General features: G+C 38.1%; 1 protein-coding gene and 1 pseudogene across 2 annotated transcripts in view; both read left to right on the forward strand.

Annotated features, from left to right (window-relative positions):
- ITGA1 (integrin subunit alpha 1) overlaps window positions 1-16,468 on the forward strand; it is a 175,616-nt gene that overhangs the window by 103,957 nt on the left and 55,191 nt on the right. For both annotated transcript variants that reach the window (XM_004737905.3, XM_013051321.2), the window contains exon 9: window positions 14,250-14,415. In XM_004737905.3, the coding sequence (XP_004737962.1) occupies window positions 14,250-14,415 (166 nt within the window). The remainder of the gene's footprint in view (window positions 1-14,249; window positions 14,416-16,468) is intronic.
- LOC101677503 lies at window positions 2,938-4,355 on the forward strand (annotated as a pseudogene).

Consider the following 16,468-nt stretch of genomic DNA (forward strand, 5'->3'; position numbering starts at 1 on the left):
GGCAGAAAAGAGGGAGGAAGGAAAGGAGAAAGTGGAAGGGAGGAAGAAAAAGGAAGGGAGGAAAGAAAGGAGGAAATTGAGAATTCTGCAGACAATGTAATAAATACATTGTCTGCAGAATAATCAAAGATGGTGGAGGTATAGGAGACCTTAGTTTCATCTGGTCCCAAGAATCAGCTAGATAGCTATTAAGTCATTCTGAACACAAACAAACTCAACCAGATATCTAAGAAAAAAATAGCTGCAACTCTACAAATAGAAAAGTGACCACTTTCTGGAGGAAATACAAGATGAAAAAATCACCTCAAAAAAGAGAACAAGAGGCAGTATTGACTACCAGGTACTTAATCAGTATGGATATAAATAAGATGTCAAGAACTAGAGTTCAGAATAATGACTATAAAGATATTAGTTGAGCTTGAAAAAAAGCATACAAGACCCTAGAGAATCCCTTTCTGGAGAAATAAAAGAACTATAATCAAGTCAGAATCAAAAAGTTTATTAATGAGATGCAATAAAAAATGGAGGCTCTAACTGCTAGGATAAATGAGCTGAAGAGAGAATTAGTGATATAGAAGACAAAATGATGGAGAATAAAAAAGCTGAGAAAAAGAGAGATAAACAATTACTATATCACAAGGGGAGAATCTGAGAGATAAGTGATATCATAAAATGAAACGACACGTGAATAATTGGGATCCCAGAAGAAGAGGAAAGAGAGTGGAGGGGGGGACAGAAGGTATATTTACACAAATTATAGCAGAAAATTTCCCTAATCTGGGGAAGGAAACAGGCATTCAAGTCCAAGAGGTATAGAGAACCCCATTTAAAAATCAATAAAAATAGGTCAACACCATGATACGTAATAGTGAAACTTGCAAATCTCAGAGACAGAGAGAAAATCCTGAAAGCAGCTCAGGGACAAAAATGTCATAACCAACAAAGGTAGAAACATTTTGTTGGTAGCATACCTATCCACAAAGACCTGGCACACCAGAGGGGACTAGCATGATATATTCAAGTTGCTAAATGAAAAAAATATGCAGCCAAGAATACTGTATCCAGCTAGGCTATCATTCAAAATAGGAAAGATAAAAAGCTTCCGGGACAAACAGAAAATAAAGGGATTTGTGGTCACCAAACCAACCCTGCAAGTGATAGTAAAGGGGATCCTTTAAGCAAAGAGAGAGAGCCCAAAAGTAACAGACAGAAAGGAAACAGCAACAATCTATAGAAACAGAGACAATCTTCAGAAACAAGGACTTTACAGGTAATACAGTGGCACTAAATTCATATCTTTCAATAGTTACTCTGAAAGTAAATAAGCTAAATGCCCCAATCAAAGGACACAGGGTATCTGATTGGATTAAAAAAAAACAAGACCTATCTATATGCTATCTGTAAGAGACCCATTTTAGACCCAAAGACTCCTCCAGACTGAAAGTGAGGGAATGGAAAGTGAGGGATTTAGCATGCTAATGGACATTAAAAGAAAGCTGGGTGATAATCTTTATATCAGACAAATTAGATTTTAAACCAAAGACTGTAATAAAAGATGAGAAAGGATACTATATCATAATTAAAGTGCCTATGCAACAAGAAGATCTAACAGTTGTAAATACTTATGCCCCTAACATGGGAGCAGCCATCTATATAAACCAATTAATAAGAAAATTAAAGAAGCACATCAATAATAATACAATAATAGTAGGGGACTTTAACACCCCACTCACTGCAATAGACAGATCATCTCAGCAGAAAAGGAAACAAGGGCTTTGAATGACACACCAGACCAGATGAACTTTACTGATGTATTCTGAGCTTTCCATCCTAAAGCGACAGAATAGACATTGCTTTTGAATGCACATGGAACATTCTCCTGAATAGATCCTATACTGAGTCATAAATCAGGTCTCAACTGTTACCAAAAGATTGGGATCATTCTCTGCATATTCTCAGACTGCAATGCTCTGAAACCAGAACTCAATCACAGAGGAAATTTGGAAATAACTCAAATACAAGGAGGTTAGAGAGCATCCTACTAAAGAATGAATGGGTCAACTGGGAAATTAACAAGAATTTTTTAAAAATGGAAACAAAGGAAAATGAAAACACAACTGTTCAAAACCTTTGGGTTGCAGCAAAGGCAGTCCTAAGAGGGAAGTGTATAACAATGCAAGCCTTTCTCAAGAAACAAGAAAGGTCTTGAATATATAACCTAACCTTACACCTAAGGGAGCTAGAAAAAGAACAACAAATGAAGCTTAAAAACAGGAAGAGAAGAGACTTATTAAAGATTAGAGCAGAAGTCAATGAAATAGAAACCAAAAGAACAGCAGAACAGATCACATCAACAAAATTAGGAGCTGGTTCTTTAAAAGAATTAGTAAGATTGATAAACCTCTGGCCAGGCTTATCAAAAAGAAAAAAAAAGAGGACCCAAATAAATAAAAGCATGAATGAAAGAGAAGAGATCACAACCAACACTGAAGAAATACAAAAAATCACAAGAACATATTATGAGAAATTATATGCCAACAATTTAGGCAATCTGGAAGAAATAGGTACATTCCTACAGACATATAAACTACTAAAACTGAAACAGGAAGAAAGAGAAAACCTGAACAGACCCATAACCAGGAAGAAAGTTAAAGCAGTAATCAAAAATCTCCCAATAAACAAGAGCCCAGGGCCGGATGGCTTCCCAGGGGAATTCTACCAAACGTTTAAAGAATTAATACCTGTTCTGAAGCTGTTTCAAAAAATAGAAATGGAGGAGAAACTTCCAAACTCTTTCTATGAGACCAGGATTACCTTTATCCCCAAACCAGACAAAGACCCCATCAAAAAAGGGAATTACAGCGGAACTTTCCAGAACGCTCGGTGAGACGCGGAGGAGCGGTGGCTACCCGAGCTGCGCCCAGCAACGTGCTCCTTCCCGCTCCCCCACATTGGCCTCGGCCCTCTCACTGGCTGTAGAAAATGGTGAAAGAAACCACTTATTATGATGTTTTGGGGGTCAAACCCAATGCCACCCAAGAAGAACTGAAAAAGGCCTACAGGAAACTGGCTTTGAAGTACCACCCTGATAAGAATCCAAATGAAGGAGAGAAATTTAAACAGATTTCTCAAGCTTATGAAGTACTCTCTGATGCAAAGAAAAGGGAATTATATGACAAAGGAAGTGAACAGGCAATTAAAGAAGGTGGAACTGGTGGTGGTTTTGGCTCCCCCATGGACATCTTTGATATGTTTTTTGGAGGAGGAGGAAAAATGCAGAGAGAAAGGAGAGGTAAAAATGTTGTGCATCAGCTCTCAGTAACCTTAGAAGATTTATATAATGGTGCAACAAGAAAACTAGCTCTGCAAAAGAATGTGATTTGCGATAAATGTGAAGGCTGAGGTGGTAAGAAAGGAGCAGTTGAGTGTTGTCCCAATTGCCGAGGTACTGAAATGCAAATAAGAATTCATCAGATAGGACCTGGAATGGTTCAGCAAATTCAGTCTGTGTGCATGGAGTGCCAGGGCCATGGGGAACGGATTAGTCCTAAAGATAGATGTAAAAGCTGCAATGGAAGGAAGATAGTTCGAGAGAAGAAGATTCTAGTTCATATTGACAAAGGCATGAAAGATGGCCAGAAGATAACATTCCATGGTGAGGGAGACCAAGAACCAAGACTGGAACCAGGAGATATTATCATTGTTTTAGATCAGAAGGACCATGCTGGTTTTACTCGACGAGGAGAAGACCTTTTCATGTGTATGGACATACAGCTGGTTGAAGCACTGTGCGGTTTTCAAAAGCCAATATCTACTCTTGACAACCGAACCATTGTCATCACCTCTCATCCAGGTCAAATTGTCAAGCATGGAGATATCAAGTGTGTGCTAAATGAAGGCATGCCAATTTACCATAGGCCATATGAGAAGGGTCGCCTCATCATCAAGTTTAAGGTAAATTTTCCTGAGAATGGCTTTCTGTCTCCTGATAAACTCTCTTTGCTGGAAAAACTCCTACCTGAGAGGAAGGAAGTAGAAGAGACTGATGAAATGGACCAGGTAGAACTGGTGGACTTTGATCCAAATCAGGAAAGACGGTGCCATTACAATGGGGAAGCATATGAGGATGATGAACATCATCCCAGGGGTGGTGTTCAGTGTCAGACCTCTTAATGGGGCCAGTGAATAACACTGCTGGCATTTTATGTGCAGTAGTGAATGAGTGAAGGACTATAATCATAGCTCACTACTTACTATTGTTTTTGTTTTAATATTCAACTATAGTAGTGTTTTGAAAGTTAAATGAAGAATAAACTCAAATATAAAAGCTCTGAAAAAAAAAGGGGGGGGATTACAGACCAATATCCCCGAGGGACATAGATGCCAAAACTCTAACCTGGATACTAGCCAATAGGGTTCAACAGTACATTAAAAGGATTATACACCATGACCAAGTGGGATTTATTCCTGGGCCATAAGGGTGGTTCAACATCTGCAAATCAATCAACATGATACACTACATTACAAAAGGACAAGAGCCATATGATCTTCTCAATAGATGCAGAAAGAGCATTTGACAAAGTATATATCCTTTCTTGATTAAAACTTTTCACAGTGTAGGGATAGTGGGAACATGCCTCAGTATCATAAAATACATATACTAAAAAACCACAGCAAATGTTATTCTCAATGGGGAAAAACTGAGAACTTTCCCTAAGGTCAAAAACTTGGCAGGGATGTCTACTATTATCACTGTTGTTCAACATTGTACTAGAAATCCTAGCCCCAGCAATCAGACAACAAAAAGAAATAAAAGTCTTCCAAATCTGCAAAGAAGTCAAACTCTCACTCTTCACAGATGACATCATACTCTATGTGGAAAACCCAAAGGACTCCACCCCAAAACTCTAGAACACATACAGGAATTCAGCAAAGTGGCAGGATGTAAAATCAATGCATAGAAATCGGTTGCATTTCTATACACTAACAATGAGAAAGAAGAAAGAGAAATGAAGGAGTTGATCCCTTTTACAATTGCATCGAAAAACATAAGATACCTAGGAATAAATCTAACCAAAGAGACAAAGGACCTTACTCAGAAAACTGCAGAATACTCATGAAAGAAATTGAAGAAGACACAAAGAAATGGAAAAACATTCCATTCCATGCTCATGGATTGGAAGAATAAATACTACTAAAATGTCTATGCTACCCAGAGGAATGTACACATTCAGTGCAATCCCTACCAAAATGCCATTGACATTTTTCACAGAGCTGGAACAAATAATCCTAAAACTTGTACGGAACCAGAAAAGACTCCAAATAGCCAGAGGAATGTCAAAAAGAAAACCAAAGCAGGTGGCATTACAAAGCCGAACTTTCCATTTCCTCCCTACTTCATAGTCCCTAACTGTGCAGCCAAAGTGAAGGAGCCAGCAGCTCTAAAATGTTCTCTGTAATTTCGTTTAAGCTGGACAAGAAGGGGGAAAGGATCAGAGAACAAATTTCATTTAATTCCAAGGAAAAGCCTAGCCTGCAATTGATAATGTAGAAGATATTACATACAAGTACTGTAGCTCTTTGTGAGCAGCTCTGTATCAATATAAAAACAATCTATTATTATTAATATTAGTGTCACAAAGATGGAAAAAATAAAAAGGCGATAAAGTGCTTTTTACCTCTTAATAGTGATTTTTTTTCTAAATCAACTTTTAGTAGTTCCATGAACTGAGATGGCTCAATTTCATGTTGCCACCCCATGAAGAGGGACATTTAGAAAAAGAGAAGTAAGAATTCTACCTTTCAAAAGGAAATATGGAAAATAAATTATCATGCATATGTAACCTAGAATAGTTTTTGGGTTTTTTTTTTCTGTGTCCTAGATACATTTCTTCATCCTTCATGGCACCCCAAAGAGAGCAGGGAAACTTTCCTTTTCCCATTTTATGAATGAGAAAACCAAGGGACATTAGGTTTCGTGGCTGTAGGCTACATGACCAAGACTCTAGATGCCCCTTGACTTACCACATGTACCACTGCCCTGGGCTATTCTTCCCCAGCCCCCAATCTCTCTTTCTTGCCGCCGCAGATATCTGGAAGGGGCAGGACTGTCCTAACTGTTTTTACTCACTTCTCCAGACTACCAAAGAGCACCTCAGTCTTCTCCAGCCCTTGTACGTGAGCAATAAGACCTAACATAGAGACACTAAGCCTGCCCCATAGTGTTATAACCTTAAACAACAACAGACCCATGGACATTTTCTAAAATAAGAAGAAGGCGGGGAGAGTAGAGAAGAGTATATTTAGGAGCTAGAAAGAACTTTGCTCCCTTTTTGCCTTTGTGACAGTGGATAAGTCACTTAATACTCCAAACTTCATCTTCTTTATCTGTAAAGATAAATGGTAAGTATTGTTCTTCTCTCTCTCAGATAAAGAATCAGTGAGATAATGACTGAAAACATCTAGCACAATGGCAAGCTATGCAACCAATAAATATTGTTTTTCTTAACGATCTTCAACTAGAGGAGTTTACAACCATGAAATAATAAAATCATGGTGCTAGAGATAAACTGTGTCGTGCCCTTGCACAGAAACCTTCAGAGATTCCCCCATGGACTCCCAAACCTTATCTCAGCTTCACTAACAACTGTGTACAACCTTCCTTTTGCTCTCAGTTCCATAGCACATGCCCTCAGCCTAGGAGGAGAGGGTCTTCTTAATATAAATTGATTTTTTAAATAGCCCAGGAAGAAAAAAATTTCAGAACTATAAGAGTTTAACCGAAGTTGTTTTTCAACAAAATCTTTTGTATTTACTGTAAGAATCAGCTATTACACATTATGGTTTTCCAGCATTTCATCAGTGAGATTTCCTCCTTTCCTTTCAAAAGTATGATCAGTGAAAGACATCCTGCCCCACTGTAGGAAGGGAAGAAGAAGAGTGATTCATCCCTGACAAACTCCCAGAACACAAAATTGACTCACTGACTCCCAGGGACAAGGTGACTGTATTTATTTTATAACCAAGATGACTTGATTATAAATAAGGCAACTTCTGATTGCAAAAATATTCTTTTTTTTTTCTTTTCAATTTTTTATTTAAATTCTAGTTAGTTAATGTACAAATGCAATATTGGTTTTAGGAGTAGAATTCAGTGATTTATCACTTACATATAACAACCAGTGTTCATCCCAAAGTGCCCTCCTTAATCCCCATTACCCATTAACCCATTCTCCTCCCATCTCTCTGTATCACCCTCCAATTGTTCTTTATCTTTAAAAGTCTCTTGTGATTTGTTTTCCTCTTTTCCCCCTTCCCATACGTTCCTCTGTTTTGTTTCTAAAATTCCACATATGAGGGAAATCATGTTTGTCTTTCCCTATCTGACTTATTTAACTCAGCATAATACACTCTAGCCTCATCCATGTTGTTGCAAATGGCAAGATTTCATTTTCTTTTCTTTTTTTTTTTTAAGATTCTATTTATTTATTTGACAGGCAGAGATCACAGGCAGGCAGAGAGGCAGGCAGAGAGTGGGGGAGGGGAGGAGCAGGCTCCCTGCTGAGCAGAGAGCCCAATATGGGGCTCAATCCCAGGACCCTGGGATCATGACCTGAGCCAAAGGCAGAGGTTTTAACCCACGGAGCCACCCAGGTGCCCCAAGATTTCATCTTCTGATGGCTGAGTAATATTCCATTGTGTGTCTATATATGTGTGCGTATATATATATGTGTGTGTATCTCATCTTCTTTATCCATTTTGATAGTGTTATATCTAAAATCTATAAAGAACTTATCAAAATCAACACCAAAACACAAATAATCTAGTTAAGAAATGGGTAGAAGACACAAATAGACACTTCTCCAAAGAAGACATCAATGTTGAAACGACGCTCAACATCACTCATCATCAGGGAAATACAAATCAAAACCATAGTGAGATACCACCTCACACCAGTCAGAATGGCTAAAATGAACAACACAAGAAACATCATGTGTTGGTGAGGATGTGGAGAAAGAGGAACCCCCCTCACTCTTGGTGGGAATGCAAACTGGTACAGCCACTCTGGAGAACAGTATGGAGGTTCCTCAAAAAGTTAAAAATGGAACTTCTCTATAATCCAGCATGCACTACTGGGTATTTACCCAAAGGATACAAAAATACAGGTGCCAAGTGGTACCTGTACCCTGATGTTTATAGCAACATTATCAACCGTAGCCAAACTATGGAGCGAGCCCAAATTTCCAACAATGTTCTTTTTTATTTGGGATACAGATGTGAAAAATTAAAATACTTAATTGTTTCTTTTTCCCCTTGTTGTTACTATAAATTATCTTTTGCCAATTACTATCGATCCATTAGTACCTCTCCTTACTATAATAATTGCTATAACTATTTTGATCTCTTCTGTGATTGAGATAATTCCATAGGTCCAGGCTTCACTCAGTGATACTGGCCAGAGAGTCTATGGCTAGTCTTTTCAGTGTGCAAAAGTGTATGCCCAGTTTATCCCAGACAACTGGATATCAGAAGTTCTATCATTTGTTCAGCTTCCTCCCAAAGAATATAGTCTGGCTTTCCAGGTACCACTGTAGCAGGCAATGATTTGAATAAACCATCAGCAGCATTGACAACATTAAAAAAAAAATTCACTGGAAAGCAGATACTGTACCTATCAATGAATGACTTAATTTTAAGTGAAACTTATATCACTTTTACAGGGTGTCTGGCTACATATACAGTATTTTTTGTCCTTAAGTCACTGTGTTCCCTTGGTTGGATCCCTAGTTGATAATTCATACTTTGCCTCCCATCTGGCCAAAAAGCATTCTCATAATTGCATTGATTTTCCTAGAGAATCATAATATCCTGGCTTCTTTTCCTGTTTTAATCAATGAATTATTGTTACATTGCTCTTTAATATTTTATAAATAATGTATAGGAAAATTTCACTTCAGCAAGAACTGTTATTTTCCCAATTCATGTTTCTTTTCCCTGGTGAAACTTGTATTTTTTAGTTTGTGTCAAACTAGGAAATAAGACAGTTATTTTATTTTCTCTCCTTGTGCATTCACACAGAAAGGTTTTAGGCATTTCTGAAGCTACGTTCATGCTTCACGTGGATCAAATATACCTGGGGGTCTGCTCCTATTATCACCTGGGCTGTTCTTCCTACTCAATTTTTTTTTAACTTACCATTTGATCCTGAACACCACAAAGGTGTGTTTTGGGGAGACAATACCCCAAAATAATTGACTGTTGAAAATTTAAGCACTCTATGATAAGACTGCAAACATGACCCATTAAACTCTCAGATTTGGTGAGGGTCCTAAACTGGTATGTATTCTACATGGTCTGTATTCTGTTACCTGAGGATACTAGACATTGCCAGCAGGAAACTGTTTTACATTCATATTCTATTCTTAGATGATAATGGCTGGGATTATAATGACTCTGAAATGTGATCATTTACAGCATTCACATGAAAATAAGAGAAGTTAGAAAGTATTTTAGCATTGCATTCATTTGCACACAAAAGACACAGTAGTACATGTAAATGTATTACACACTTTACATTTGACACATCTGCCTCAAGGGAACTTCAATTCTGAATGTCTACCTGAGGTAAATATTAACAGAATACCAAATGCCGGGGCTTGACATATTTGTACAAAGTGAAACAGAAGTGATTTGTAAGTATTATTTTGTATTCTTCTCATTCACAGAAAATAATGTTTCTGCAAACACTGGATCCTTGGGTGAAGGATCAAAATACATTTCCGTTTTCGTTTCTTATTCTGTAATACAAAATAGTTCAAACTGGATGCAAGTCACAGCACTTCCTAGGAACATTTTCCTCTTATATCTCCTTCAAAATACATACTCTCATGCTCCATTTATGTTTTATTATTTAAGAATGTCACTTGGGCATTTTTCCCATTGAACTTTATCCAAGTTCACATAGAGCACTAAGTGTCTGATAACATTTACATCACAATTAAGAATCTCAACCATGCATGGACCAAACATCTTTACAATTTTTATGTGTATTTTCAAATGCGTCACTTCATAAGTGAAATGGAAGTTTACTTGTCAATGTGACAGTGAATCTAGAATATGTTCAACAGGGACTAAGGGGGAAAGATGGTGACTTTCCAGCCCAGGATGTCAAAAACTTCTAAGATAAATTAAGTGAAACAATGGGTACCCAGAGAGCTTCACATGAGGTTGAATTTGTATGAATCTAAAAGAAATCCATGCATAGCAAAGCTGCTGACAAAAGAGGAACCTAACAGTATGTGAGAATACAGGGTGTTGAGTGAGGTGTTGGGCAAGAACCCAGTGATCCTGAAATGGACACATAGGTGTGATGGAGGCTCTGGAGGCTGGAGACTGTTTCCTGCCTTTTCCGTGCTTTCCCTGGGGCATGTCCATCTAGATGTGGGGAAATCCTCAACTATAAGGCAACCATCTTAATTGTTTTTAAGTATAAGAGAGAATTTGTTCAATGTAATAAGAGCAAGTGGACCTTGAGTTTTCCCTCCCTAATCTGGACAATTCTCTACATTCATTTCCATTAACTCTCTCCCAAGTAGCTAACATGGGAAAAGCACCAGTGGTCTCCGTTCAAATATAACCATTTCTGATGGTTGTCATTTGCTTTCTAGCCAAGTAGACAGGGTCTGAGTTTTTGTGTTTTGGTGCCATTTTTCAGACTCCTGACCTTGACCTTTCTACCTAAACCTGGACAAGGAGTATAGAGTTAGGTTCAAAATCAAAAGTTACCCAAATAGTGTACTGATTTCCTTAGAGCCAGCTCCAGTTTTCCTAAATTGCCCACTTTTTCAAAGTAGCACAAAGTTCTTCACATTGTGCCTCATGAACGCATTTTACAGGTAGATGTGGAACTAAAGAACAGACAAGGGCCTCAGTGAAAACCTGTGTGTGCTGATAGGCGGTATTGCTCGAGACTCCTCTCGAGTATTCCGTGGGAATGGGGTGAGGGTGTGAGTCAAGCCAGGGGGAGAAGCCAAGAATAAATCCCCCAGCACTTTCTCACTAAGGACAAATCCAGAGCTACTCTCTGAATTCCGGCCTTACTACCTGGCACACAACTCTTGTGCTCACATTTTAACATTTAGGGTACATTTTAATGATTCAGTTATGAATCTAAATCCTCATACATTTTATGATTCAAAAAAACAAGTATGTGGTAGATCATAAATTGCAACACCTAAAACAGTAATTTTAGCTTTTTTCTAACTATAAGTGAAAAGTTGTATCCTTCTAAATAAAAATACCAGTTCTTCTAAGTAAAAATACCAGTTTTAAAATCTACCACTTTGAATCTGACATTTATCCATGCAGATGCCTAGAACAAGCAGCTTAAGGACAGTGGCAGGTCGGGGGGGAAAAGGGTTCTCAGAGGAGAGAGGCAGGTGTCGGTGGGAGGGGGACCCAGTGAGGACCAGGACTGACTGCTGCCTCCACCTGTGCCAGCCCCGCCTTGTGTCCAGGATCCACCCAGTCCATAATGCTGAACTGTGTTTGGGGACTACTGCAGGTCTGTGTTGCAGTGGGACTTTGAAGGCACCCTAGAGTCTCAGTTTAACGATGCTAGACAAATCTATGTCATGATTTAAAAATGGAAAGTGAAGCTAGAAATTTCCAGTAGCTTCATGGTCGCTGGAGGTCATGACTTTTCTTGTCCCCAAGGAGTAGATTATTCTAAAAATAAGCAATAGTACAAAGTTGAAGATCTTATCTTTGTTTTTTGGATTCCAGGAGCACAGAATTGAATTAATCATGATCCTTGGTTTAGGAGACCTCATCATTTGTGAAAGCATGGCCCACTTCATAGGTTTCCATGTTTATTATTATACCTGCATACATATTTTAAGTATCCAGTATAATAACTGTCTATGGGCCTGACTACATTCACCACCTGGCATCCTCTACCTGATAACCATCAGCCCAAATACTGTACTCATCTCTTGTTTTGCTTTTCTAATCTCTTGGTATCTATACATAGTTAAAAAAAAATTCCAAGTCTTCCTTTTTTTAACTTTATAAAAAGTGTGTCATATTGCATATAGTATTTTAAGACATTTAAAATTTAATATTGCTAAGATTCATCCATATTATTATAAGCCATCAAAGTTCATTTGTTTTTTTAATTAACACATACAATGAAATGCAGAATTTCAATGTGAAAATTATGTACAAAGTAAACAAATTAATGAGTTTAGATAATTGCATACACCCATGTGACTGATACCTCAATCAAGATACAGAACATTTCCATCACCCCCCAGAAAGTTCCCTATACTTCCATATTTTCAATACTCACTTCTGTAGTAACCACTGGTGTGACTTAGACCGCCACAGCTTAAGTAGCCTATTCTATTTTATGTAAATGAAATCATATAGTATATACTCTTTTGTGTTTAACTTTTCACCCAACATAATGATTGCCCATGATATATTGTGCATCAGTCATTCATTTTTTTAATATACATTGTATTAATCTACCACAATTTGTCCCATACTTTATATGGACATTTGGTTTGTTTCCAATTTGGGTGCATCTACCCAATGGAACCCTACTAGCAATAAAAAAATCCTGAACTTCTTATACATGGGACAACATGAATGATTCTCAGAAGCATTCTGCAAATAAAAGGAGTCAGGCACAAAAGACTACATGCTATATGAATCCATAAATATAACATTCTGGAAAAAGCAAAGTCTTAGGGACAGAAAATATATTGAGGTTTGTAAGAGTTAGGGGTTGGAAGAGATTGACTGCAAAGGGGCAAGAGGGGACACTGATAGAAATGTTCTACATCTTGGGGTGCCTGGGTGACTCAGTGGGTTAAAGCCTTTGCCTTCAGTTCAGGTCAGGGTCTCAGGGTCCTGGGGTCGAGCCCCGCATCAGGCTTTCTGCATAGCGGGGAGCCTGCTTCCTCCTCTCTCTCTGCCTGCCTCTCTACCTACTTGTGATCTCTCTCTCTGTCAAATAAATAAAATCTTTTTAAAAAAAAAAAAGAAAAATGTTTTACCTCTTGAAGTGGTAGTAACACAACTGTGTGGGTTTGTCAAAACTCAGAATTGTATAACTAAAAAGGGTGAGTTTTACTGTATATATTTCAGTAAACCTTACTTAAAAAATAAAATAGGTGTTTGAGAAAACCTGCTGAGACATCTAAATAATTACAGTGAACTATAACAGATAACTCCTGCCTTTCTTCTCTATAAAAAAGGGTGGGGGGTGTGGAGGGGTGTCCCTGTCTTGAGCATTTGGTTTCAAACAGGAATCTCCTGATTGTTTATTTTCTAGATTGCCAAGTTAGATTACTATCTATTTTATCATCTGTTTAAAAAATATATGTGTGGGACTGCCTCTCGGTAAGATTATCGGGAAGAACTGCCTCTTCAAGATCAAGTAACTCACTTGCTAATTGATTTTGCCAGCAAATGGCGGAGGCATGGGCTGGAATAATACCAGAGACATTCAGAAACCGTAACTTACTTTTGAATTGTCAGACTTTAAAGATAGAGCTGTTCCTAGAGGGTATCATGCTTAGTGAAATAAGTCAATCAGAGAAAGTCAATCAATCAATGATGGTTGTCTTTCTCTGATTGACTTATATGATCTCCCTGATATGAGGAAGTGGAGATGCAACGTGGGGGTTTTGAGGTGTAGGAAAAGAATAAATGAAACAAGATGGGATCGGGAGGGAGACAAACCATAAAAGACTCTTCAATCTCACAAGACAAACTGAGAGTTGCTGGGGGGAGGGGGGTCGGGAGAGGGTGGTAGGGTTATGGACATTGGGGAAGGTGTGTGCTATGGTGAGTGCTGTGAAGTGTGTAAACCTAGCGATTCACAGACCTGTACCCCTGGGGATAATAATACATTATATGTTTATAAAAATATTTTTTAAATTAAATTAAAAAAAAAAAAAGATAGAGCTTTTCCTAAACAGGGACACAGAAATGCAAGAGAAGAAACTTCCACAAACATACAAGATTGCCCTTTATATTTTCCTACATGAATCATAGTATATAACAATTAATATTAAGGAATCTACATATCCTGAAGATTGTTCTTCCAGGAATGTGGAAGTACATAAAGACCGCATTACATTAAGGTACTACACACTCTCTTGTTTATTGACGAAATGCTTGGGATCCTTATTTAACACATAGAATTTAAAATACATTCTTGCCATTTTGTCGTGTCTTAGATTCTTGGGAGCTATAACAGAGGAAATTTAAGCACTGAAAAATTTGTGGAAGAAATCAAATCAATTGCAAGTGAACCCACCGAGAAGCATTTCTTCAACGTCTCTGATGAACTGGCTCTAGTTACCATTGTGGAAGCTCTGGGAGAAAGAATATTTGCCTTGGAAGGTATGACTAGTTCTTATAATTCTACATGTTCTCTCTACAGTGTAAACTCAGTGTAATGGGGTTTTAGTATTTATTCCTACTACTATATGGCTCATGCACTATTCCAGCCAGCATGGAATAGTGCCTTTTATGTAAATCCTTCCCTGAGATGGCTATCTCACACAGCACCGTGTCTGTCGGCAGCTCTCTTTGTAAGCCGGCTGAAGGGAGGCAATGGTCAGTGTAGATTCACCAGAACAAAAATGTGCCTGCATGTGTTAGTCCTTTTCTGGGACACAGGTTTAGAAAATGGGGGCACTAGCTCAAGTTTTCTTTTTTCATATGTTTGTGTTATTCTGGGCTTCTGTGGAACTGTTTCTTGTTTGCAGTAACTTCGTTGTTCATTTATTTTCTCCTGTTTTGCTTCTTCCCTATTTTAAAGGTCTTTATGGAACTCTGTCTCAACTCCCACAACAGCAAAACATTGCTTCACTATATTTGTCTAAGTCATAATTCTTTTTTATAGATTTTTTTCTTTGATTTTTGCAATGACGATTGGCTACTGAGGATAATGAGTCATGGCATTCCTTCCTCTGCCTTTGGTAGATGTCAAGTAACAAATTACTTTGAAACTAGCCCTTGCCTGACAAAAAAAAATAAGTCTGGAATTGTTATGCCGGGAAAACTGGAAAAAAAAAAAGCCTCTTTTTCATATTCTCTGATAAGTGGAGACTAAAAGAACATGCTTCTTTCCCTTTTTCCAGAGAATTCTACTCTTATGCCTCATCCGAATTCAGTGGACCCTGTCCTTGTGAGGACAGATGGAACTACTGTTGCTTTCATCTTCAACACAGAAATTCAAAACCACATTGTCAGTCATCCTGATATGACCTGATAATGGGGAACAGAAAGATAAAATGAGAAAGGCATTAAGTAAAACAAGGTAGACCACTTTGATTGAGCATCAAATGACCAGGAAAATGCAAAAAACTGACCAATGACAGCATATTAAAATGTATGGAAAGGAAAGAGTCACAAGGCGTAGTGTATTTATTATCATGGGTCACTAAAGGGGAGTAAAGTAGGCCACCCCAAACTATGTCACTTTAACACGTAGATTATTTTGAGCTGAAGGTAATCAAGACCCAGCGGACTGGGGAAAAACTTTAACCTCTTCCTTAACTACCTAAAATAATTTACATAAGTGCCCTGGCTCAGAAAAAGAGCTATAACCAAGGACAACTTTTTGCTTGGAAAGACCTGCCTGCGTGGCAGGGCAAACTTCTAATTACTAAACATCTGTGCTTCTTATGTCCTGTCAACTGCCCTCCTCCCTTTGAGGTCCCCTGGTACCTATCCCAGGCCTTAGGTCAGGAGGGCATATAAGAGTCAATTGACCCCACTTGCCCTTCCATCTCATATTTTGGGGGGTCCCATATGAAAATAAATTTATTTTTGTTCGCCTAGTCTGTTTTAGGTCAAGTTAATTATTAAACCGGCCAAGAAACCTGTAATGGAGGAAGGGAAAATTTTTCCACTTCTGCATGATCTAGTGCACATACATATAAGTAGAAGAATAAAACAGAATTTCACAAAACCACTCTTATTATGTACAAAGCACTCTGATAGTTTCTCATTTTCATTCTCTCTTCTCTTTCAATTAAAAAAATGCTGGTGATGACTCGCCCTGCTGATTTCATGACTGGAACATGACCCATAAGTGACAGATTTGGTTTAGATTTGATGAGCAGCTACAGCCCATGCAGATTTCATTTCTCTGCTTCCCTTTTGCCCTGTCTGCTTTTCTCCTGTACCCTTGGAAACAGAGCACTTGAATTACTTATCCATCTGAAGTCGCAGCTGCTTTTAAATTACTTGGCTGTCCTGCATTCTTTGCACAAGTCACTTTTAAGTGGCTTTGGTCTCACAGTAGCTATCCCAGTGTCATTTACTAATAGGCCAGACCATAAGCTTTGATGGTCTCAGGGACATATACAAAGTTTTCCAAATCATTGTGTACTTTTTTATTTTTAATAGTGCGATCTGATAAGTCAATAATGTGATACATGATAGG

Source organism: Mustela putorius, unplaced genomic scaffold (genome assembly GCF_011764305.1).
Source record: "Mustela putorius furo isolate JIRA1106 unplaced genomic scaffold, ASM1176430v1.1 tig00000407_pilon_pilon_pilon, whole genome shotgun sequence".
Taxonomy (NCBI): Eukaryota; Metazoa; Chordata; class Mammalia; order Carnivora; family Mustelidae; genus Mustela; species Mustela putorius.